The sequence below is a fragment of the Rhinolophus ferrumequinum genome, chromosome 6 (assembly GCF_004115265.2).
Source record: "Rhinolophus ferrumequinum isolate MPI-CBG mRhiFer1 chromosome 6, mRhiFer1_v1.p, whole genome shotgun sequence".
Taxonomy (NCBI): domain Eukaryota; kingdom Metazoa; phylum Chordata; class Mammalia; order Chiroptera; family Rhinolophidae; genus Rhinolophus; species Rhinolophus ferrumequinum.
The window spans coordinates 10740907-10767931 of record NC_046289.1 but is presented as its reverse complement, the minus strand read 5'-3'; the positions used below and the strand labels follow the sequence as shown (position 1 = coordinate 10767931).

Genomic DNA, 27025 nt, shown 5'->3' with positions numbered 1-27025 from the left:
AGAATTTGGGAATTTGAGAGGACAATCCAGGAGCAAAAAAATTGCAAGAATGGTGATATAAGAGTTAAATATAAACCCTTCCCAAATCCTTGGGTTACACAGGTACAGAGGAAATCCATAGAAGCCATGCTAAAAAATCAGCAATGGAATATAAAAGAACTGAACAGAGATATCAGAGACCGAAACCAGGTAAGACAGTTTGTAGTTCCTGTCAAAGCAAGTAATAACCTTTTAGACCACCACCAACAAGAATAGCAGCAAATTCTCATAAGAATATAACAGAATCCAGAGTTGCTACAACTTATTATCTTTAATGTCCAGTTTTCAACCAAAAATGACAAGATATGAAAAGAAATAGGAATGTGTAACTGATATTTGGGGGGGAAATAGTAGATGATAAACTAACTGACTCAGAGTGAGTCCAGATAACAGATGTAGACTTCAAAGCAGCAGTTACAAATATGTGCACAGATTTAAGGAAAATGTCCTAATGAGAGAATAGATAAGGAATCCCAGCACATATGTGAAAAATATAACAATAAAATCAAATGGAAATAATGAGGCTGAAAAGTAAAATAACTGAAATAAAATATTTATCAGATGAGTTCCATGGCAGACTGGTGATGGCAAAAGAAGGAACAGGTGAACTTAGAGACATAGCAATTGAAATTATCCATTCTGAAAGGTGGAGAGGATGATTTGTAAAAAATGAACAGAGACTTAGATATCTGTGGAACAATATCACAGTTTCCAAAATGTGCATAAGTAGAGTCCCAGGCAGGAAAAGAGACAGAGAAAGGGACAGAACATTTTGGGGGAGAAACAGTGGTAGAAGACTTTACAAATTTGGCAAACTTACAATCCAAGAAGCCCAGAGAAACCCAATTAGGGTAAATACAAATAGACAATCTTAAAAGCATCCAGAAAAAAGTGACATATTACATATAGGGGAAAATAATAAAATTAACAGATGACTTCTCATTCAGAAACAATAGTGTCAGGTGGCATATTTAAAATGCAGAATGACATATTCAAAATGCTAGAAGGAAATGAAGTCAACTAGCAATTCTACATCTGACAAAACTATCATTCAAAAATTAAGATGACCACTAAAAACCTATTAGAATTTATAAACGAGTTCAGCAAGGTTGCAGGATACAAGATCAATATACAAAAATTAATTGGCATTTCTACACAATAGCAAAGAAAAATCTGAAAATGCCATTAAGAAAGTGTGTTCGTTTACAATAGCATCAAAAAGAATAAAATATTAGAAATAAATTTAACAAAAAAGTATGTCACTTAGACTCTGAAAAATACAAAATGTTATTGCAAGAAATTGAAGAAAACCTAAATAAATAGAAAGACATTCCATATTCATAGAGTGGAAGACTTATTATTATTAAAATGGCAATAATCTTCAAATTGATCTACAGATTCAACACAATTTTTATCAGAATTCCAGCTGGCTTCTTTGTAAAAATCGACAAACTTATCCTAAAATTCATACAAAAACTAGCAAAATTAATGTGGGGAGTAGCAAAAACAATTTTCAAAAAGAACAAAGTTGGAAGACTCATGCTTCCTGATTTCTAAACTCATTACAAAGCAACTCACTACAATTTCAAAATTCACACCAAGGCAACATGGTACTGGCATACAAATAGATGTATAGAGCAATGTAGTATAATTGAGAATCAACAAATAAACTATCACATTTACAGTCATTTGATTCCAACAAAGGTGACAAAACATGTGGGAAAGAATAATAATAATTTCAACAAAGAGTGCTAGGACAGCTGGATATCCCCAGGTGAAAGCATGACTGTGGACACTGATCTCACACCATGTACAAAAATAAACTCAATGGATCAATCAATAATCTAAATGTACAAGGTAAAACTAGGAACTTTTTAGAAGAGTAGGGTTTACACACTCTATGGATATACTAAAAACCATTTAATCGTACACTTTAAGTAGGTAAATTGTATGGTATGCAAATTATGTCTTAATGAAGTTGTTACCAAAAAATGAAGGTGAAATAAAGACATTTTCAAGGAGAAAAACTCCCAGAGAATTGTTGCCAACAGACCTGTGCTGTAAGAAATGCTAAAAGAAGTTCTTCAAGCTGAAAGGGTATGACACCAGATGGCAACTTATGTCTACAGGAAAGAATGAAGAGGAGTGGAAATAGTACATATGTAGGTAAAAAATAATGTGTGTGTGTGTGCGTGTGTGTGTGTGTGTGAGAGAGAGAGAGAGAGAGAGAGGGAGTGTTCTTCTTCTCTTAATTTCTTTAAAACATATTTGACTATTTAAAGCAAAAAGCATAACACTTTATTATTGGGTTTAAAACATATACAGATGTAATGTTACTGGACTAGCTATTTTTTTAAAAAACAAGAATAAAATAAAATGTAATTACCAAAGTTAAATTAAAGTGGAAGATGCCAGTATATGTACTATTTATGATCCCCAAACTGGGAGCAAGTCCTCCTGATGTGAACACATTTAGAAATTCCTTTGAAGTAAGCTTACTTTCAGATTGGAAAAAACACTGGATATCCTTTAGGAAAGAGGGAAAACAAAAAAACAAGTCATGACAAGTCAAGGGAAAGAAACATATCACATTAATTTAAAAGTGAGGAGAAATCTACGCAGAGTAGATACTGCTAAAGACCTCTACCTTTTTAGTAATTCCAGGCTCTAAGTAGGAAAAAAGTCCATTTTGAAAAGTATACTTTCAGAACTCAGTAACCTATTATGCTGGTGTCATGATCGATTTCAATTCATCCTTATAATAATCTTTTCTGTCATAGAAATGGTCATAAAATTATTACACTTAATAAACATAGAATCAAAGCCACATGCTATCTTATATAGAAATCCGTTTTATTAAAATTATTGTTTTGTGTCTAAATAAAAAAGAAACAAATGTACAAAGCAAAACTTACTTTTACTGCATTATATCGGATATTTGGCTATTTCCCAGTTTTGAGAAGGTATATGAAAATGTAGCAATCACAAACGGTGGATTTTACCAAAGCCCAACATGAGATAGATAGATACTAAGAGTTTTAACTCATTTAGTTGTCTTACCATGTTTCCCTGAAAATGAGACCTAGCCAGACAATCAGCTCTGATGCATTTTTTGGAGCAAAAACTTAATATAAGACCCGGTTTTATATTATATAAGACCCAGTACTATATTATATTATATTATATTATATTATATTATATTATATTATATTATATTATATTATATTACATTATATTACATTATGTTATATTATATATTATAAAGACCCGGTCTTATATTATAGTAAAATAAGACCGGGTCTTATGTTAATTTTTACTCTGAAAGGCGCATGAGAGCTGATTGTCCAGCTAGGTCTTATTTTCGGGGAAACACGGTGGTACGTAAGAGCACTGTGGGTAAGTGACCTGCCTAAGTTTCAGTTTCCCTATCTGTGAAATGAGGAAACATATTCATTCCAAAAATACTTACTCAGCCCTTTCTACAAATGAGGCAGTGACGTAGGCACTGGGGAAACAGAAGAGAACAAAACAGACCAAAACCTCTGACTTCGCAGAACTTACATTTTAATGAGGATTGGCAGGAAGATGAACCCAAACACTTTTTCCTTTGTCTTGTCACTCTCCACCATTTATTGCCTTTGTGAAGATGGTATATAAGCCCCAATTCTCAACACCCCTTTGAGCTACTCATCACTACCTTCTCCCATGGGTTTACACATTGCCTGTGTAAATAAACTCTGTTTTTCCCTCCTGTTAATCTGTCTTTTGTCCGTTTATTTTACAGGCCACAGCCAATGAACCTGAGAGGACAGGTTCAGTACTTCCCTACAGTACTTATCTTACAGAAGATTAAATGTCATAAGGAACATAAAACACGTTGAAAAATGCCTGACACACATAAACACTTTATAAATGTTAGCTATTATTTGTACTAATACCACTTCTAGACCTACTACATCACAACTATCTGAAAAGTAGGTTATAATTCCCCTTTTAAGAGGACAAAACTGAGGATCAGAGAGGTTAGGTAACCTGCCCCAGGGCATACAGACCATACCTAGAATGATCAAGATTTGACTCCACATCTGTAGTTCTCTCTACTTCCAAAGCCCGTTCTCTTTCCCCATAATATATAATGACAAATAGGAAAGGCATTTTTGACTCAAAGGGCATGCACTTTACAATAGTTGAAAATAAAAAGTCAAATATATATTTGGCATATCAAAAAGGAACTGGGAACTAAGTCAAAACAGACTTTGGGATAAATATATTTGTTCTCATGGGGTGTTTCTTTGTTTTTATTATATTTATCATAGAGTTTCAGACGATCTATACATTTTTTATTAACATGTTTTTGTTAGCATTTGCTACATGGCTATCTTACGTTTTATTTTACTTTGGTGTGTTTTTCAAAAGTCTGCCATTTTTTGAATCAAAGGAGTCAAATCAACCCTCACCCAAACTGACAACTGCAATGTGGTAGTTGTTATAAAAGGGAAAGATTCTTTCTCAAGGTCATGTGAGATACATTTCTTCCTCTAACAGGCTACATCTGTCAAACTTCAAAAGGACAAGTGGGATCCATAAAAAGTGAAGATCGTTACAGCCGATCTTTTAAAAAGGGGAGGAGGAGGCATCTTAAAACAAACGGAAAAACAGCAAAAGCAAAAGCACGCAGGGCATTCAATGGCTAAATGAAATATTTTACCTAATCCATGTGGAATGGAATAGAAAGGATTATTATTTATATAGAATGTCACCTCCCCAAGTCTGAGCATATAGAAAGTATTGGAAAAGAATACAATGCTACTGGTTTTTACACGTGAAGTTAAAAGAAATGTGAAGGGTTGTAACATGTCGTTAGTAGACCTTACCAAGTCACCTGAGGTAAGATACAACTTGATTATTTCATTCTTTTTGGGGAGCCCTTGGCTAGCACAAGCAAAGTGTTGCTCCATATCACCTAAATAATACAAAAAATATATATCGTAGGTCACTGAACTTCTATGAAAAGAACCATATTTTTAAAACTGTAAAAATGTTTTTTAAAATATAAATTATAATTGTATACCCTAGATAAAATTAAAATTTTCCATCATTTTTCATTTTAAAGATACAAAATCCAGACATTAAAAAGGAAGGTCTGATTGAACACTAAAACAAAATATGCCACATGCTAGGCTATGGTGCAAGTATTTCAGAGGTGGTCAAACAGCAGTTCTTGACTCACGATCAGGCTGAGGTATAAAGGTAAGTAAGGTCTTCTTAGGTCTTTTCTGATCCTGCATGTTTCCCTGGGCATGCACGGTCACTTTCTAATTTGCCCCCATGCATGCAGTTTTTGTGTGTGTTTGTTTTTGTTTTTTGAATGTGCTGGTCTTTAATGTTTGGCTCCCAGAAGGGGAAAAAAAAAGTGAAAAATGAAGGTGGGGGCAAAAGAGTACTGGCCCTTTAAGTACCCCCTTAATCATTTCAGCCAGAGGGGGAGAGGCTTGCAACAATGGGGCTGGGGGCTAATGACAATGGCTGCCTGCCTCTTCGTGGGCACCTCTTGATCAGAAGCAGCAGCGGCAATCACCCAGATCCCCAGTATTTGGAAGACAGGGTCCTTTATGCCCACTGTGGTTTCTGCAAGCTGTGTGCCACTGCTCTAGGAACACAGGCACAGCTGCCTGTCATGGGGGATGCATAGCTTCTACTGTGAGAAGAGTTGATAATGATTAAAATGAACTGCGACTGACTGTCCAAGCCTTCCTCTGGAAGCAGCAAGCCTTCAATAGATTTCAGAGTTCCAAGATACCGGAGTTACATCAGATGGATTCTGCCAGTGCAATTGTTGTCTAGGTGGGGAGACAGATTCTACTTTCTCCTCCACCATCCACCCAGAATCCTCTATCACTTCTCCTTATCCTGAGTCTGAGGAAAATGGCTTTGATGGGACCACTCAACAATGCATTCATGTAGAGGAATAACATGTATTCCTCTAATTGGGGGTAAAAACTCAGACTCCTGCTTAGAAAAAGGCAAGAAATGATTTGGTGAAGAGGATGGGAGATGATTTGAGGGGAAGGAAGTGGCCATGCCAGGGGGCTATGCTGGGAGTCCAAATCTTCTGGAGCAAAAGATGTGTGAACGCTTTCTGTGGGCCACTTGTGAGAAAGAACTACCGTGTTTCCCTGAAAACAAGACCAGCTGGACCATCAGCTCTAATGCATCTTTTGGAGCAAAAAGTAATATAAGACCCGGTATTATATTATATATTATATTATATTATATTATATTATGTTATGTTATATTATATTATATTATATTATATTATATTATATTATATTATATTATATACCTGGTGTTATATTATAGTAAAATAAGACTGGGTCTTATATTAATTTTTGCTCCAAAAGACGCATTAGAGCTGAGGCTAGGTCTTATTTTCGGGGAAACACGGTAGCACTGAGTTCCCTGGGGTCCTGTTAGCAAAGGTCTCTGGGTGGCAGCGGGGTCTCAACAGAAAGAATTTGAAGGCACAGCTGGATTTTAAGAGCTGGAAAAGGAATCAATGGACAATCGGAATAGAGAATATTTTGTCCTTGTTAGAACTGTAGATAAGAGATTCCCCGCAATCTAATGGAAGGGACAGGGCGCTGAAGGACCTGGGTAAGTGTCCAGATTGAGGCTCAAATTTACACATCTAGTGGATCCAGAGAGGGCTGATGTCGGACAGTCACCTTAGAATCAGGTAAGAACTACCTCTGTATCCTCCCTCATGTCCCCCCCCCCCACACACACTCTTCTCTCTCCCTGCCTACAGCCTTGTAGCAAGAAGGGTCAAAACTCAAAGTTAGCAAAAGGGTGACAAGGAAACTAAACTCCAGGAGAAAAAGGAAACTGACTTGAACCCTTCTTCCCTAACTACAGGTCTCCCATCTGCTCTGGCCCAATCAGGAATAAGGCAAGAAGCTTCAATTAGAAAATAAGAGTTCAGTTATGATTGTTGCGTGGGCTTGGGTATTTTAATTAGAATGCAAATCTGTGTTTTGTAATTTGAAATCACTGGAGAACCGTTTGAACCACCTAATTGTAATATAACACTGGGGGTGCTAAAAAAATGTATACAAGTAGACGCTTTGTCAACATTGCTCAAGCAGTAGTTCGCCATAATCAGAAGTGTCTGGACGCTGATGGTAACTAACCACTTTGAGCACCTCTTGTCATTGCAGAAGTCAAATGTGACTTGTATTCATCTTTTGTTATTGGTATATGTTGAATATTACAATTTTAATACAGTTTTCCTTTCTTAAAATGTTTATACATTTTTCTTTTTTTGTTTTGGCACCGTGTGTGTGTGTGTGTGTGTGTGTGTGTGTGTCTGCCCAAACATGCATCCAAGGACAAAGGAGGAGCCCCAAGGAGTGGGAGGTAAAAATAAGTTTCCATTATGATTGCATGTTATTCATCTTATTTGTACAATGTAACAGTTCAATGCTATTCTGAAACATATTAATGCAAGTATCACTAATGCAGCTTAAAATATGTTTTGACGTTACGTTTTGACGTTATAATGTTAAACAGTTTTCAAAGTACTCTTCAACCTATACATTTACTTTGCCCACACCTGACAATGCTGCCAGATCTATTTTTTAAAGCTATAATTTGATTCTAAAGTCCAAATCACTCCTCTGTTTAAAAGTTTTTACTGTCACTCCATTGCCTAATGAATAAACTCCTTAAAGGAAGAGAAACTAAGCAGAAGGAAATTCACCCCTTTTGAGTAACATACTTTGAGTCAGACTCTGGGTTTATATGTCACCTTGTGCCACATGCTTTATTGTTTCCTCTTTAAAGAAGATGGGACCAATACTCAGAAACACTGCTATTGCTCAAAGGTCACCCAGCTCACAACAGTGTGTCAGATTGGAACCAAGATGTTTCTGTCTCTAAGACCATCCTCTTCACCTTGTGAGACAATTTGTGAACAACCAAGCCCCTCTTTCAGATGTCCCTGCATACGACCTACACTCCAGCACTCCTGGAGTGCACATGGGTTCTCACTGTTTCCATGCTCGACCTTGAATTTTAACACATTTTAAGATCCGGTTCAAATAGAAGCTTTTCCTAACACTTGTCTCAGCAAGACTAGTCAATTTTTCCTCTCCATTTTGGTAGCGTTTTGTGAATTATTTCCTTGAGTTAACAGGATCTTTTGAGCTTGGCTTGTGAAAGAGGAGGGCAGGGGAAAACATAAGAGATGCTGAGGTGAGAGACAGAAGCTATTGCCAACCCTCTTACCTTTGCCTAGAAATTCTCAGATTATAGTGTTTTCCAGATTGTTTTAATAATGTAATACAAAAAGAACTACTTTTTTGTGAGCTTCTAAAGGAAAGATAAGCCAGAGAAGTTACATTCTTAACAGTGTGTGTGACTTTCGTAAGAATCATGATATAAAGGGAAACTGTAATCCCTGATTGGATGTCTGTTCTGACTAGAGTAAGAAAATCACTCTGGGACAAAGGAAGAGAACTGCTATTTATGAAATTCATTCACTGCTCTGTTCATAGTTACACAATTCCAGCAACTGACAAAGACTGTCCTAGAGAAACTTCAGTCAGGCGCTCCAAGCCCTCTTCTTAACCAGGCCCCATCCTTGCTCGATCTGCATAACCATGTTTGCAAGAATCCTGTTAGTCAGTTTAGCAAGAATCCCTCCTATCTTTGATGTCTCCTCTTAGTAATTTTCCATCCACCCATCTTCCCTCCCCAACCGGCTCTTTGGCTATAAATCCCCACTTCTCCATGCTGTATTTGGAAACGAGCCCAAGTCTACACCGAGGTCTCTTTTTCCCAGTTGCAATATTTCCCGAATAAAGTCTGTTCTTACAGCCTTAACTACTGTCCGGCTCTGGTTTTCTTTGACGAAGTGACATTGAAGCCAGAAGCAGCAAAATACTACAGGACATCATAAGTGAGACTAGAGGGTGACTACGAACACCTTTGGAAGCAAACATGATGTTGATGGTACTCAATGGCAAATTACTTTTAAAAAATGGTCCAATTTAAAGATGAGTTCGAGATTTTTTGCATTGCTGAAAAATGCAGAATGGGTTCTGAATTTTCTGATCTTTCTGAAATGGCAAATGTCTGTCAGGAATAAGCTGCCTGGCAGCTATTTTCAAAAAAGTAAATCAGGACTTAATCTGTCCTTTCAAATTAAAGGTGACGTTTGAACAATGAACATGAAATTAAGTACTTAAAAAAAATGTATGCTATGGAGAAAGCATTTTGAAGGTAGACAGCTGGAAATATTTCTATTCCATTGTAGTCAACAAGTTGTTTTTTTTTATTGAGCATCTGCTATATTCTAGTATATATCCAGTCCAAGATGCTACAGAATCTAAACAATCTACCCCAATGAAGGTGGATTTGTCTTATTCCTTTTGCACAGTTTTCCCACCACACAAGTCCTATTGACTAATTTAATCCATGTACAGTTGACCCTTAAACAACACATGTTTGAACTGCATAGTCCACTTATACATGGATTTTCTTTTTAACAAACATACAGTCAGCCCTCTGTTTTCCTAGGTTTTGCATCCAGGGATTCAACCAACTGCGGGTCAAAAATAGTATTTTCCATCTGTTGTTCGGAATCTGCAGATGCGGCGGCCAACTGTATACATAAGGGATTTGAGCATGCACAGATTTTCGTACTCATGGAGGGTACTGGAACCAATCCCCTGTAGAGACTGAGGAACCACAGTAGCTAAATTTGAAAGGAGTCAAAAGTTACACACAGACTTTTGTACTGCGGAGGCTCAGCACCCCTAACTCCCGTATTGTTTAAGGGTCAACTATATTACTTACGGAAAATTCTCTTCAGTCTCAATCTACTAGCCTTATAATTCAGCTTATAATTCATACTATATGAAACTATTCATGGAGGAAAAATGAAAAACATCTATTCAAATAAAGCTTTGCAAATATAAAATTCTCCTTAAACATGAAGAGACTCTATGACTTATAAGTAGTGAAATACTGTAACAGAAGTCTCTGTGTACCCAACTTAGTAACAATAGATTCCCAATGATATTATTAGAAACCTTTGAACCAAAGATAGATAATATCTGGGAAAATTGAAACATAAGTAGAAGTACTACCGTGTTTCCCCAAAAATAAGACCTAACCAGACCATCAGCTCTAATGTGTCTTTTGGAGCAAAAATTAATATAAGACCTGGTATTATATTATATATTTTATTATATTATATAAGACCTGGTATATTATATTATATTATACTATACCCAGTATTATATTACATTATATTATATTATATTATACCCGGTCTTATATTAAAATAAGACCAGGTCTTACTTTAATTTTTGCTCCAAAAGACACATTACAGCTGATGGTCCAGCTAGGTCTTATTTTCGGGGAAACACGGTAAAAGAAACATATTTTAACTGCTAGCGAGGAATGGATATAAAAGAGGACTCCTTAGAAGAAAAGAGAGAGTAAGAGAGTCTGAAACTTACCTTTATTATATATTATTCCTGATGAAAAATCAAACATGTTCAAAAGGAGAATTATAACATGTAAAAGCAGCACTTCCATCTGTTGAAAGAAATAAGAATCATTTCCATTCAATGACTCTAAACACAATTTCGAGTTCCTTTGCTAGAAACAACTACAAATTTTTAAAAAATCATCTCTTCCTTTAAAACTATTTCTCATTATGTGACAAAAGCTGACAACATCATAGTTGGCTACGCTCAACATTTACTCCCTAATTGGTATGAAAAGTATTTATAAATACCATTAGTGCCAACTAAAGAGCTGTGGCTCAGGCTTTTCTTCAATGTAGGTAACGGCTGGAGAGTTGTGAGCAATTCTGCAGCTGTGCCCAGCAGAACCCGACTTGCTAAAGAGGCTGAGGACAGTACAGCTGTACCTTAGCCTGAGATTTCGACTGCATTGCTCTTGAGAGAGACAATCCACACGACTTCTGAGCATCCTGGCCCATTCTTGCTGTGTGCCCAGAGGGCAAGGTCATGACCACTCTCCCCAGGTTTGTCTGCAACGAGAAACCTTGATGGGTGATGAGGTTTTCTCCCCTGGAAAAGAGCAGGCTTGTCTCCGTGGTGAATTCCCCAAGCTCTCTGTTCCTCTCCTCTCCACTACATGAGTTAGCAAACATCTGTTATGGGCTGAGTTGTGCCCCTTGCAAAAATTCATGTCCTAAAGCCCTATACCTGAGAATGCGGTTTTATTTAGAGATGGGGTTTGTAGAGAAGCAATTACATTAAAATGAGGTCATTAGGGTCGGCCCTAACCCTATCTGACTGGTGTCTTCACAAGAAGGGGAAGTTTGGACATGCGCTCCGACACTGGAAGATGATGTGAAGACTCAGGGAGAGGGTTTCCATGTACAAGCCAAGGAGAGAGGCCTGGAACAGATCCTTCCCCCACGTCCCTCAGAAAGAACCAACCCTGCCAATACCTTGACCTCAGACTTGGAGCCGCCAGAACTGGGAGACTATACATTTCTGTTGTGGAGCCCCCCTTGTCAATGGGATTTTGCTATAGTGGCCCTCGTAAATAAATGCAGCATCCATAAGAGACATCTACCCCATGGGATTTGGAGGCGTGGGGAACTGCGGTGAGCCTCGCCCTGGCTACGGCTCTGGTATGAGTGATAAAGTCCTTGTTTCTGGCTAAGGCGTCTTCTGTCTGTTGCCAGCATCCACAAAACAGTGACAAACGGACTTACGCACTGCAGCTAGAGTAAAAACCAGATCTTGTGTGGCTCCAGACAGCGGCTGAGTAAATTAAATTTAACCGATGTTTTCCTCCCTCAACATCGGTTTGCTTGATTCAACACAGTTAATTGACAATAGACAGCTCACACATTTGTTGCAGTTTTAAATTTACCATCCTTATCACATGGTTAGGGGAGTGTCTTTTTAAGTGCAATTTTTTTAATCATCTGAGAGAACAACTTGTTTTCACAAGGCCAGAAGAAGTAAATGGTTCATCAGCATTCTATCGGCATTGCTGCTGTGCTCAATTATATTTTGGGTGTAAGAATGAATTTCGCAATAAATAGAGAACTTATCACAGTCCAACTTTGAAAATAGTGCCCTTACCGGGAAATATCTTGTATTATTTTGCTAAACATTCAAATTCAGTGACATAACACCATGATTGGAAGCCATCGGTGTTTGCTCATCGCTGAATGACTGACTGAAACGTGTTGTGTTCCAGGCCCCCATCTGGATGACCGTTATTAAGTTACACTCACTGTTATTTCAATTCAGTTCTCTCGAATAAATACGAAACGATCTCTAATTTCATTCGCATGGATTTGGTTGTATCTATCTTTAACGAAAGAACGAAAAACTTACTTTGAAAGGCCTTGCGACGCTTTCATTAAGGAAAGGAAACCTGAGAGGGCCTAAGTCCAGGGAGAGGCAACTGAGGAGCAACGTTTCGGCTTTGCCACTAGCTGCACGTCCCCTTCTTCTAGCAATGCAGCCTATGTGTGTGAGTGTGTGTGTAATTTTGAGATGAAATGTACTTTAGAGTTGATATCTGAGGAATTAAGTAACATATATTCAAAGTCTGTTACTAGCTAGTGACAAAGTTGGCCTAGAACCAAATTCTCCAGATGGAACAGACCTAGTCAGCATCCAAAGACACCACAAAATGAAAATTTTAAAACGTGGAGATATTAAGCATCTAATTAGAGTTGAACTGTCACGAAAACTGCTAAATTACATTGGTCTCATTCTTCAGTATTACAACTTTTCTCAGTTCGGTCCTACCTTCTTTCAACCACCATGTGATGGGTAGAGGAAAGGCAGACACTTTGGCCTAAGATCGGCTCTGCCCATTGGGATGTTTAATCTTTGGAAAGTTACTTAACTTCTTCGAGCTCATTTTCTATTCTGTAAAATAGGGAGAGTGCTTCACAGGGTTGTTGTGGGAATTAAATGAATTACATTTAAAATACTACTAGCTACTTACACAAAATAAGCCCATAATAAATACTAGCTCTGAATCCATATCTTTATATACGGAAGCAACGTCTTATCCTCAGCACTCTCCCCACTCGCCCTCGTAAGCAGTTAAATTACCCCCAGTTCTCATTCCCATTTAATTATTGAGTTTTACATAATTGTCAGATGTGTCACATATCTGGACACATCTGGCACCAAATGAATGTTAGGACTTGCCCCCAAAGAACGAGCCTACCTCCTCCACCGTCTGGCTCATTTGCAGTTACTCCATGAAATCGTCATACATTGTAAATTCGTACTACAGTAGGGTCCTTTTTTCTTTCTGTCCCTCCTAATGGGATGCCCGACTGGTTGCACTTTTTTTGTGTGTGTGTGTTTTCTCCCACGTAGTCTGAGAAAGAAGACCCAAAATCAGGAGCTGAGTTTTCAGTTTACTGGTTTCGTAGTCCACTTAACTTTGGGAACAGCCAATCAGCTGCTACCAAGTACAGAAGCCTGCTTAGAAAATCTAAAGGACAGGCAGTTGGAATTTCCAATTAACTGCCTCCTTCAAAGCACCAGGGGTCATTTCCTTTAAAAAACTACAAGCAGTGGAGTTTCTCAAAACCTACCGTCTTTAACATCCACCTAGGAAGGTTCAGAAACCTATATGAGACCGTCTATAAAACACTTCAGTCGTCGCGGGATTGTAGAATGCCCGAGGAAAAACATACGTGCTAAAAGGTCATGCCAACTATGTGCAGTGAGGTTTAAGAGAAGAAAATCTGTCAAAAAGAGCTTCATAACTGTGTCTTGTAGGAAGAGTGGGACTGAGAAAAATAGAAAAGACCTTACTGACAAACAAGATAATACACCAAGCACAAAGACAGGAGTCAGCTGTGTGTGCCTGGGAATCAGTAGGACCAAATAACATGCCTCTGTTCTCCAGATTCATTGCTGTGGGAATGTCCTTTGTGGGGTTGTTTAGACCCACTCAGGCAGCCTTTGGCTAGTGAGCCGAGACTGAATCTTACTAACTTACTCAGTACCCTGACTAGTCATGAATGGTCACAGAGGCTACCAAATAGCTTTAAATGATGATGATAAAACTGTTTTACACTCATGTTCTCCTTCCAAAGTCCCTTCACGTAGCCACATATAACTTGCTTTACGCTCAGGTCATGAAAGCTGGTATCTGGATTTCATCTGTTCCTGGGAGAGTGTGTGTAAGAAATACTCTCACCTTTTTTGGTGACTTTGACCTAAAGAAGAGAGTTACTCCTCAATCTGAAATAATGTACAGAACTCAACAAAATTTCTCTCCTAATAAAGACTTGGTTTCTGGGAACCCGGGGCTCTCTCTTTTGTTGCTGGTTCCCACTAGCGAAGATGAGGCTTTTGAATGGAAGCAAGGTGTAGTTTTCAGTCATTGTAGCAACACTGTGATACGGTCTTTTCCAACAATGCATCAAAATGGAAATACCTGCGCAATACTGAAGGTACGCATTGATGGTCTACACAGTATCTAACTGATACAACTAGAACTGGAAATTTACATGCCATGAATCATTCTTTGGAAGTTACTTGAGGATGTACTCAAACAAAACAAAAGACATGGGATCCAGAAAGCATTGGAGTCAATCTGGGAGACTGAAAGGTGATGACAAGTGGGCAGCAAGCCTAGAAAGTAAGCAGGCCAGATTGGAACAGGGTGATAGAGGGTTCCTGCGGGGGGGTGGGGGGAAACAAGAAAAAAAGGAAGGAAGGAAGGAAGGAAGGAAGGAAGGAAGGAAGGAAGGAAGGAAGGAAGGAAGGAAGGAAGGGGAGAGAGAGAGAGAGAGACAGAAAGAGAGAAAGAGAGAAAGAGAGAGAGAAAGAAAGAAAGAAAGAAAAAGAGGAACCCCATGCCGTATGAAGTTATGACCAAGCAGACTGGAAAACTTGAAGATACTAAAGGCACATTATTCTCTTGTCAATAATGAAAAATGAAATGAATAAAAAACTCTAGGAAAAACAAAATGCTCTATAATGAAGTAATGCTATAAATCATAATAAAAGCTGGCACTTTTTAAAGAAACTGTTTTACTTTTTCATCAGTTATATATGCACATAGTTTAAAGAGCCGAATCATTCTACATGAGCCTTGTTGCAAAAAATAGCAAAGTCTTGCATTCTTCCCCCCACTTTTCCTTCCCAGAGACAATCACTTTCAGTCTTTTGCTGTTTTGTTTTGTTTCCGATTTAGGCATTACCTATTGACTTTCCACTCTGCAAGAAGAGGATTTCACTCCCCTTTTCTCCATTTTGCCAACACACATGCACTCTTTCCATTCCTCTATTAACCAACAGTCTTTGGGTCTGTTTTTGGTCTAATTTTCTTTCCACTCCTATTTTCTATCTCTTTGTCATTTTGTTTAATTTTCTAAGAGTTTTCTGAATTTGTCTTCCAAACCCTCTATATTTTTACAATTTCTGTAAGACTTTTATTTTTAACATTTTTGTTTTAGTTTCAAAATGTTCCTTTTTATAGAATCTATTTTTTTTTTTATTTCACTTACATAACATTCTCCCTTTTCTGAGACTATTAATGACAGGGTGCTGTGGTTTTTCTTTTCTTTTTTATAAATCTCCTTGCCTAGTTTGATTCCTCCAAGTCATTTTTCCTTTTTTTGTTGTTTTTTTCCTGGTCTCAGTATTTCAATTTTGAAACTTTCCCAACATTTTTCATGATCCTTGGTTGTTTTCTCAGATTTTAAATCAGATGCTAACAAGCATATTTGAAGCTCTGGATCCAAGAGAATGGTCTATATATCAACTGTGAAAAGGGGTAAGAAACAGTAGCGTATTCTGTAGACGTTGTTTCATTGAGGAACAATCTCAGTGTTTTTAGGTCTTTTCTTTTCGGCTTCTCAAACTTCCCTAGGACTTCCAAGCTCCTTCCTCAGAGTACAGGCCTGGCTGCTAGCATTCTGGGGTGTCAGTATTTATGGTAGCATGTAAGCATTCATCCTCTCCCTGCTTTCAGTATGGTAATCGTTTCTCAAATGTGCTTGATTTCCACCATTCCAAAGATCCTGTTTTACTCTCCAACAAAAATAAACGTCCAGGCTCGGTCTGGGTGGGGAAAGGGCAGCAGCTAGGTGCAGGGTATCGGGGAGAGGATCTAAAAATGTCTTCCATGGGTATTCAAACGATCCTACTTTTCGCCCCACTTTCATCTCCACTTCCAGAGTGCTGCCAAGTCCTGAGCTCTTTGGGGCTCTGCAATATAAATCCCATTGCTTCCGCTCTGTCCCCAGTGCCAGTTTAGAACTCAGCTTTCCTAGGTCTGCTAATTCACTTACCACTTACCCATCTGCTTTGCAGCTTTCTAAATTTGTTTCTGTCACTTCTCCAGGTTTCTCTATCCTTATGGGTTTATGCCACTTTGAAAATCCCTGTAGTGTTTAGTCCGGTAGGAATGAGAGTAAACATGGGTGCTCAAAAACCAATACACAGAAATCCTAAATGCATCATGAATTTAAACATCATAAAATTGATGGAGGGTAATACAAAAGAAATCCATTTGATTTGAGTGCTAGGAACATTCTCTCTCTTTTTTAAATTTAGATATAATTGACATATAACACTATGTTAGTTTCAGGTGTACAATATGACTCAATATTTATATACATTGCGAAATGATCACCACACTAACTCTGGCTATCATCCATCTAGGAACATCCCCTTTTTGATGGTCTAGATATCATATCATTGAAACCATAAAAGAGAAGATACAATCCTGGCACACTGTTCGGCCTGGAAGTGAACAGTATTTACACACTGTGGCGGATATAGACTAAGGTGACCCACAGTGATCCATATTCTTGTAGAAGCCCCTCCCCCTGAGTGTGGGTGGGACCTGTGAATTGCTTCTAAACAATAGGATATGGCAAAGATGATGAGCTATCACTCCTTCATTTAGGTGACATTATAGGACAAAGGTGATGGGATGTCACTCCCATGATTATGTTTCATCATATAAGAAAACTGAGACATTGTATAAGAAGAGGGATCCTCCTACTGGCTTTGAAGAAGCACAGCCATGTTGGGAACTGCCTGTGGAGAGGGTCACGTGGCAGGGAAAGGCAGGCAGCCATTAGGGTGGCCTCCAGCTAATAAGAAGCAAGGGCCCTCCCTTACACAGCCACAAGGACATAAATCCTGCCAACAATCTGAGCTTAGAAGTAAGTTCTCCCCCAGTTGAGCCTCCAGATGAAAAACCAGCCCAGCCAACACCTCGACTGCAGTGCTGTGGGATTCTGAACAAAGAACCAGAAGTCTGGACTCCTGTCCCATGGAAACCATGAGATAATAAATATATATTGCTTTAGGCCACTACGTTCGCGTGACTTGTTATGCAGCAATGGAGAGCTGGTACAGGTCACAATAATGATCTCCTAGAACTGCAGATTGAGACCACTCCCTGCCATGCTGGCCTCTCGTGCCTCTGAATCAAGAGGTGAAGGAGGAGGTCCCTCTACTGACTGGGGTGATTGATCTGGACTACCAGCGGGAGACTAGGTGGGTACTACACAAGGAGGGGAGGGTAAGCAGGAGTATATATGGCTTACAGGAGACTCCCCCGGGGCATCCTTTAGTAATCCCTGTCTTGTGATTAAAGTCCATAGAAAACTACCACCCAATTGAGGTAGGACTGCTAATAGGTCAGACCCTTCAAGAATGAAGGTAAGGTCACCCCACTAGTAAAAATAAAAACTATAGACAGCTGAGGTGCTTGCTGAGGGCAAAGGAAATATGGAATGGGTAGCAGGAGAAAGTAGCTCTACGTAATGACTAGATGACCAGTGGTAGAAGTGAAGACATTAATAGTCATGAGTATTCCCTCCTTATTGTAATATGAATGTTTGCACGTATATTAACCAAATATTTTTGTGGCTTTCTCTCTCTCATCCTCTTATCTCCTAAAATGTGCTAATCAGAGTTAATTTTATGTCTCAGTATTTAAGTTACAGGATGTCAAAGGAGAAGACTGCACATCGCCGGACGACTCTGTTCTCCTTCGAGGGAAAAGTCAGCCTGTTCAGTTGTGCGCAGGATAGTGGTATCATGTTAGTATGGAAGTATGACTTTGTCACTGCCTTTCTTGGACGTTAAGTGTGATCTAAGTAGATGTGTATGGGTTCCAGGTTGGACTGTGATAACTTTGTGATGTGTCAGTTTGGCTGTATTCCCCAGAATTCCCTTTCTAGCATGTTTCTCATTAGGTTGGGCTTACAGGGGATATTCTCTCTCAAGCTGGAGGACAAAAGGGGAGGCAGCAGCCATGTTGTAGGATCCACATACCTTCTCCCAGTTACTCAATCAGTCACTAATCTAGGTGTTGCTGTGATAGGATTTTGCAGGTTCAAAGACTCTAATCAGTTGACTTTAAATAAATGAAATGTTATGTCCTGGATGGACATAACTTAATCAGCTCAGTCTTCAAGCTTCAGCTTGTGCTCACGGGTTCCTGTCCGCTTGTGATCTTCCCTTTCTCATCGCCTGCCCTGCAGACTCCAGGCTCATTTATCCAGCCCCCACTGTTGCATAAGCAACTTCCTTACAACAAACGAGTGTCTGCATACGTGTGTGTGTGTGTGTGTGTGTGTAGGTCGACAGATTGATGATAGAGATGTAGATATATAATCTCCTACAGGTCCTGCTTCTCCCATTGAACTCTGATAGACATGATAATATAGATGATATTTATTGGGTTCCAACATTTAAACTGAGCTTATTGACAAAGCACAGTCTGGCAAATCAAGAAATAGAGGAATTGATGGGTATAAATGTCTAATCATTATGTTGTTTTGTACCTCTTAAACTAATAAAAAAAATAGAGAGATCACCACATTCATAAAGTTATGGGGGGGAATCACTGCAAGAACACAGAAACTTTCCTCTGGAGAGGAGGGCTAAAGCAAGAACTGAGTGGTGCCTTGAACAACTGCTTTTCATCAGTTTTTTGGTGCCACTTTGTTACCAGGTGTTTGTATGTCTCCAAAGAAAGCAAACATTTGGGCAGCTTTTGGAAAATAAACATTGTCCTCCCCACTGGAGACAATACAGATTAGTAAACAGTAGGGGCTCTGCAGTTAGATTTCCTGGGTTCTTATTGTTGTGGTCTTTGTTAACTGTGTTACTTTGAAAACGTTACATTGCCTCTCTAACCCTCCGTTTCCTTATCTGAAAAAATGGGACTATACTATGGCTTATTCCACACTGTGTGTGTGTGTGTGTGTGTACGTGTGTATACATATATACACTTTTGCTTTCCCTTATTTAAAGTAGCTTACTGCACACACCCTGTTATGCTCTATACTTTTGAACTAACAATACATCTTATCCTGGAGCTCTTTTGTTACAGCTGCGCCATTCTGTTTGAGTGGCTGCCTCTTATTCCATTGTGTGGATGTACCATGACTTATATAACCAGCCACCTATTGGTAAGACATTTAAGTCATTTCCAGTCTTTTTCTATTGCAAAGAATATTCTCGATGATGTCATGTCACATGGTAAATATAGCTGTAAGATAAATTTCTGGGAATGAAATTGCTGGGTGAAAAAGTGCTTTTATCAAATTGCTCATCACTGCTGTGGTAGAAATGTGCACTCCTGCCACCAGCATGCGTGTACGTTTCTCCACATCATCACCCACGAAATGCTGTTGTGTCCTGGGAAGTATCACATTGTTATTGCACTTGCATCTCTTGTATTATATACGTCCTTTTCCCCGAAGTCTATATTCATAGGTTTTGCCCATTTTTCTGGATTGTTGATCTTTTTGTAAGCATTTTTATGTTAAGTAGTAGCCCTTTGTGAGGTGAATTACAAAAAAAATATCCTCCATCTATCTTTTGTCTTTTTTTTTTTTTGTAGTTGAATGAATTTTCTCTTATCTTCTGGTAACTTACGGTTTCATTTTTTTTAAATCATTTTTAGAAATCATTTTGGTATAATCTGTGAAGTAGAGATCCAATTTTTTATTTCCAGGTGGCCACTCAGTTTTCCCAACACCATTTATTAAATAATCCTTCCTTTCTCCACTGTTTTGAAATAAAACCTTTATTTAATTGCTGTGTATATCTGGCTCTGTTTCTGGGTTTTCTAGTCTGTTCCTTTGAATTGTTGAACCACTCATGTTCCATTATCTCATTATTTTCATTACTGCAGAATAAGTTTTTATATTTAGCATAATTAGTAGCCTTTTATTTTATACATTTAGTATAGTTAGTACTCTCTTTTCAGAATTTTCCTGGTAATTATTTCTTTCTTTGTCCACATGATTTTAGAATCAACTTGTCCAATTCCAATCAAAAACCAAAAATACCCTGTTGGGGTTAGTTCAAGTAACTTAAAGAAAATTGATATTATAACAATGTTGAATTATCTTATCTAAATGCGACAGTGGCTTTACATTTCTTTGAGTCTTCTTTTTTGTTTTCTCCATGGTGTTTTACAATTTTCTTCATACGAGTAAAGATTCTACATGTTTCGTGCTGTCTATTCCTTTATTTTCGTCTTCTCAAAGCTATGCAATGGGATCTTTCTTCCATCTCTACTTCTAACTGGTTGCTGTTTGAATATATGAAATTCTATTTCTGTGCTCTCAGCCTCAGGGATCTTATTGAATTATCCTACCATGCAGACTTTCAGTTGCTTCCTGGGGTCTGCAAATATTGGTTTAATCCCCTTCTTTTTAAAATTTTTATTGTTCACTGTTCATTTCTCCTTCAGTCTAATCGCAATGGCCGATAACTCCAGAACAAAGATAATTATGATGAATTCATCTTTATCTCATGCCTGACTTTACGGGAAGTGCTTCCAATGATTCTTCATTAAGCATGATGCATTGTTAGTCTTCTGCAGCTTATGGGTTTTTGATTCTACAGTTGCTGGTCTATAAATATCATTCACCTGGAATAGGCTCAGTTCATCTCAGTTCATTACACCCTAACCTACCGATTTTGAATATAGACTCAGAGGGGGAAAGGCCAAATGGAGAATCAGCAGCTATGTAATTGTTGTGGTAGTAGATTTCTGAGAGTAGACACAAATGTAGATGACTGTTTGAAAAATGGAATACAAAAATGGTATCAGGGTGAAGGAGTGACAGAGAGAATTATAATAAAATAAAAATTGAACCAGTTTTTACATATGAGGCAGGATTCCTTGGCTACTGGGGTTGGTAATCAGACTAAAACAAGACGGCTATTAGGAACATTACTGGGCAATGTGTTTCTAATAATTTCTAGAGCCTCTCAATCAATTTGATCTTCAGTTCTTAAAAAGAAGACAATTGCCTTTTCTTTAGTGATAATTAAGGCCAGCATGTAATAGGAAAAGACCTTCAAAGTGCGGAGGAAAATGTCAACCTATAATTGCATACCCAGCAAAATTATCTTTCAAGAATGAGAGTGAAATAGTCTTTTGCAGATAAAAACAGAATTTGCTGTGAAGAGTTCCACGCTTTGGGAACTGCTCAAGTATGTACTGCTCAAGAAAGAAAAGGTCCCCAGAAAGACAACTGTACGTACAAGAAGGAATGATGCTATGAGGGGGGAAATAAGAGAATAGGAGTCAACCGGAAGGATATTGTTTGCCCCACAGAATTGCTGGACAGGCTCACAGGAGCCCACATCATGGCTAAACATCAGGCCATAAAAGAGACCATGAGTACACTGTTGCTGCTGCAACCAAAACAACCAAACACCTACTACTTACCACGTGAATGTGACCGCCACTGGAACTGATGCTGGATACGACCTCTGGAAACTGGATGTTGCCGAGATTCTCTCCTCCCCCTGCTTCTTATCGTCAAAGTCCATGTGGGTGGACATGACTGATCAAACCTAGGTCATATGCCTGGGCCCATGCTGCCAACAAGGCTGAGATACCAACTACGTGGCATTTGGGGTTCCATTTCACACCAAGACTCCTATGTAAGGATGTCCCAAAGATAGGGGGCGCTGAACAACACAACACACCTGACAAATCTGCCATAGGCAGAAACTTTAAAAATCATATCAGACCATCATAATCAAAAATAAAGCCCAACAAGATAAAACCATAACGAAGGTAGAATGTTTCAAATTTTTTTAAATAACTAAGATTGTAGTGAGTAGAGTCAGAGATAATTCAAGCAAAATATCTTACTGGAAAAAAATCACAGCTGAAGGCCCCCCAAGAGTGAAAAAACCTTGGGCAGACATCCACAGAGTGAAGTTCCAGGGCAAATCCCTCTGTTTATGCCAAAGTACGATGCCTAACCAGGCTCTTAGCCTTAAACATCACATGTATGCCAATGACTCCAAAACTCCCATTTCCTACCCAGACCTTGTCTGGAATCCCTTTATGAATGGCTGTCTTTATCCTGCACCCCACTGCCCCCGGCATTTCCACCATCTCCTTACCTACCTAGTAACATACGTAAAAAACTTCAGTCATCCTTTATTCTCTTTCTCACCCTCCATCCTGTTGGCTGACTTGTCCAGTGGATTGTGCCTCCAAAATTGATCTTAGTTCTCTCCACTCCTTTCCACTTCAATTGCTGTTACCTTATCCAATGGTATCACCCTCTCAAATAGACGACTACATCAATTTCCTGACTTTGCTCCCATTCTAAACCATTCTTTATATAGGAACAACACTTATCTTTTAAAAACCTAAATCAGTCGCTTCCCATTGTACTTTGGATAAAACAAGAATTCCTAACCATGGCCAATGAGGCCATTTATTACGACCTAGTCCCTACTGTATTTTGTACTTCTCCAACTTCGTTTCATGCCGTGTTCATTCTCTCCCTCCCTCAATCACAATGCTCCAGCCACCCACATTAGCCTTTTTTTCAATTTCTCAAACACATTGAGCTCTTCTCCACTTCTGGGGTTTTCCATCTTCAGTGTCTGCCTAGAAGGCTCTTCCCCTAGGTCTTCACAGGATTTACTGTCTTGAATGCAATAAAAACCACAATGAGATATCACTTTACACCTGTCAGAATGGCCATCATCAATAAATCAACAAACAACAAGTGTTGGTGAGGATGTGGAGAAAAGGGAACCCTAGTGCACTGTGGAATTGCAAATAGGTGCAGCCACTATGGAAATCAGTATGGAAGTTCCTCAAAAAAAAAAAAAGAATTACCATAATATCCAGCAATTCCATTTCTGGGGATTTATCCAAAGAAATCCAAAACACTCATTGAAAAAGATACAGACACCCCTATGTTTACTACAGAGCTATTCACAATAGTCATAATGTAGAAACAACTGAAATATCCATCAATAGACAATTAGATAAGGAAATTAGGGTACATATATACAATAGGGTATTACTCCACCTTAAAAATGAAATCTTACCATTTCCAACAATATGGATGGACCTAGAGGGCATTATGTTAAGCGAAATAAGTCAGACTGAGAAAGAAAAATACCACATGATCTCACTTATATGTGGAATCTAAAGAACAGAATAAATGAACAAACAAAACAGAAACAGACTCATGGATACAGAGAATAAACTGATGGTTGCTAGAAGGGAGGGGGGTTGGGAGATGGGTGAGAAAGAGGAAGGGATTGGGAAGTACAAATTGGTCACAAAATAGTCATAGGGGTGTGACATACAGTATGGGGAATATAGTCAATAAAATTATAAAAGCTATAGTGTCAGATGGGCACTAGACTTATCGGGGGATCACTGCATAAATTATATCAATGTCTAACCACCACGCTGTACACCTCAAACTAACATAATACTGAATGTCAACTATAATTTAAAAAACATAGTCATGGAATGTAAAGTACAGCACAGGGAATATAGTCAGTGGTATTGTAATAACTATGTACAGTGTCAGATGGGTAATAGACTTGTTGGGGTTATCACTTTGGGAGGTGTATAAATTTCTAATCACTATGTCATTTTATACACCTAAAACTATTAAAAATAAAAAAGTCATCACCTACCTATGCTAAGAAAAAAAAGTCACTTTCTCAAACAGGACTTTGTGATCACTGTAATAATCCAAAGCACACAGCGGCATCTCCTTTAAATCTGCTTTATTTCCTTTATAATTCTCATTAGGTAGGCTTTAAGACAAATTCCACACTGAATATCATGGGTAAAAGACAGGCTTCATTGGGGAAATAGAAAACCTACAAGTAAAAGGCCAAGACTAATGCAGAAGAAAAGATATGGTATCACATTCTCCTCCTCCAAAAACCACCATTCTGCTGGGCTTGGCGTCTAGTAGAGAGACAGTGAGCCCCTGCTATTCTGTTTCTAGAGCCTTTACTTTAGAGCAAGGCACAAACTACCCGGTTCCAGGCAGTCTGACTTGGCAGCCAGGCAGGTTGTTCACTGGAGTTGCCTAGGAATGCCAGCCTCCCTGCAAACTTACTATCGCTGCTCCTGGGAAGACAGGGTCACCAGGCCAATAAGAACTGGGCACAGACACTCCTACTGGGAGAAGGAGCCCACTGTTCTCACGTCCAGGAAACCCCGAGTGAGAACCCATGGTCATTTTCAGACCATCCTGCTCCTTGGATGACAACTTATTATCTTTCTCCCCTTCAAGACAAAACACAATAAACAGAGGGACCACATCTCTTTCATCTCCTCTTGTACTCCTAGCACCTAGGAAGCAAAGTGTATTAGGCACTCAATAAACCGGTGTTGAATGAATGGATGGGTAGAGATAAGTAAATGGTAGGAGGGAAGGTAGAGAAAAAATAGGCCCAAGATTAGAAAAATGCAGCCAAACCATGGTGATTTTCTGCAAAACAAAAATAAGAAATTCGAGTTTTACAGGGATGGCTCCAAATTATTAAAATTTCTCAAAACAGATTTCCGATCAAACCAATTCCAGAGATAAAAATAAGCCCTAGTGGAGAGGCAGTTTAGGTGCATGGTGGCAGCGGTAGGGTGACTCGTGTTCCGCTGCAGTGGGGCTGACCACAAGATGCTCACACTTGGTTGTCCATCCAGGACAAGCCCTTACAGGAAAACGGCCTTCATATCACATCCTATTCCCCTGCTCAAGTAGCTGAAGAGTAGAAATTCAGTAAGTTCACATACGTGCAGCTGTCAGTGCTGCACCCACATCCACTGGGTACCTTTCCTGTACAGGGTTCCTGGTGTGCTTTCACTCCTCACAGCTGGCACCTGTGTCTCTGCCTGTTGACTGCTCTTAGGCTGCGGAAGACCATTCTGCCTGATAGCCTGAAATTCCTGATTCGTCCCTCCTCAGGGGTGACCCTTAACCCTGTGGTTCTCAACTCGGGGCAATTCTCACAACAAGGGGTCAACATATCTACAGGCATTTTTGGTTGTCACCACTGAAAGGAGTTTGGGATGCTAGTATCCAGAAGCCAGGGAAGCTGCTAACCACCGTACGATGCGAGACCAGACCACCGCAATACAGAACAAAGAACCATCCCCCAAATGGCAAGTGTCCAGGTTAAGAAAGTCCACCTTAAACAATGACTGATGGGCAGGGAAGTGGAAATGCTCCGGTTCTCTTGTACCCGATCTGGATAATTCTGGGACAGGATCTACACCATCTCCAGAGCTCTCCCGACCTCGCTGGAAGTCTGCCTGCTCTTGTGTCCTTGTTTGGTTTTTTCTCTTCCCTGTCCACTTCTCCACGCCCTACCATCGTTTCCTGAGAACACGTCCTAATAAACCTCTCGTCTCGGGGCTGAATTTCGGGAAACAACCCAAAGCAATATGTACAAGTGGATACTTAAGGAAAACGACAGATTTTATGTACACAGTATGGAGTAGGTTACTAAATGGTTGGCTGTGACTTCACGAAATCCACGTAGTTGGACAAGCCCGTAAGCAGAGGGTCAGAGTATCTTAAACCCAAACCAAGAAATCATGGTATGGTAGGAAAAGAAACTAACTGAAAAGTTAGTGACCCAAATCAACTCTGAGACAAGAAAGTCCTAAGACCCTAAGTAAATCATTGCACAGGGGGAAAAAAAAGAGAAATAAAAATTAGATAATCGCTAAGGTCTTTTCTCTAACATTCTATTTTGTCTTAGAGCAGTGGTTTTTAATCAGAGCAATTTTGCCCCCTAGGAGATATTTGGCGATGTTTGGAGATATTTTTGGCTGTCACACTGGGGATGGGCTGCTACTGGCATCTGGTGAGCAGAAGCCAAGGATGCCGCTAAACACCTACAATGATCAGTCAGGCAAGTGCCCCGGTCCTACCACACCTAACATAGACTTGTCCAGCCAAAACGTCAGCAGTGCTGAGGCTGAGAAAGCCTGTCTTACAGAGACAGATAGTAATGGAAGGAATTCTCGACGGTTGGAATTTCATTATTAAACAAGGCAATGTGTTATTGAAGGAACTGTAGCATGGTCTCTAAATGCATCCTTAAAAGCAGCATAGGGCGGCCAGATGGCTCAGTTGGTTAGAGTGCGAGCTCTTAACAACAAGGTTGCTGGTTCAATTCCCCCATGGGATGGTGGGCTGCGCCCTCTGCAACTAGATTGAAAACGGCGACTGGACTTGGAGCTGAGCTGCGCCCTCCACAACTAGATCGAAGGACAACGACTTGGAGCTGATGGGCCCTGGAAAAACACATCGTTCCTCAATATTCCCCAATTAAAAAAAAAAAAAAAGCAGCAAAGACTATAGGGCTTATTGGAAGGGCTTATTCTAAACAGATCTCAAAGTGTTATGTGGCAGAACCAAGCATATATCCAAGAGGAGAGCTGTGGGCCAGAATCTTGGCGAACTGGACATTATTCTGAAGAATCAACTTCCAGCCACATATTGGGATTGAAATATTCTGAGTACACATCCCTCCCCCCTGCAGTTACAGAAGAAACCTCCCTCACCTGTCCATTAACCAGTGGATACAACTTTGAAGGCCAAGTTTTGTCCTCTAAATATTTTCCTGGAGCAAACAAGAAAAAATTTCTCCAAATCAGGTAAAAGTTA

The 27025-nt window shown here is 39.2% G+C and overlaps 1 protein-coding gene across 1 annotated transcript in view; it reads right to left on the bottom strand.

Moving 5' to 3' along the window:
• Positions 1-11092, bottom strand: part of CATSPERB (cation channel sperm associated auxiliary subunit beta) — a 71251-nt gene extending 60159 nt beyond the window's left edge. The window contains exons 1-4 of the mRNA XM_033109035.1: positions 10982-11092; positions 10566-10644; positions 4914-5002; positions 2426-2566 (exon numbers count right to left, since the gene is read on the bottom strand). Of these exons, the coding sequence (XP_032964926.1) occupies positions 2426-2566; positions 4914-5002; positions 10566-10644; positions 10982-11083 (411 nt within the window). The 5' untranslated portion in view covers positions 11084-11092. The remainder of the gene's footprint in view (positions 1-2425; positions 2567-4913; positions 5003-10565; positions 10645-10981) is intronic.
• Between the last annotated feature and the right edge of the window lie 15933 nt (positions 11093-27025).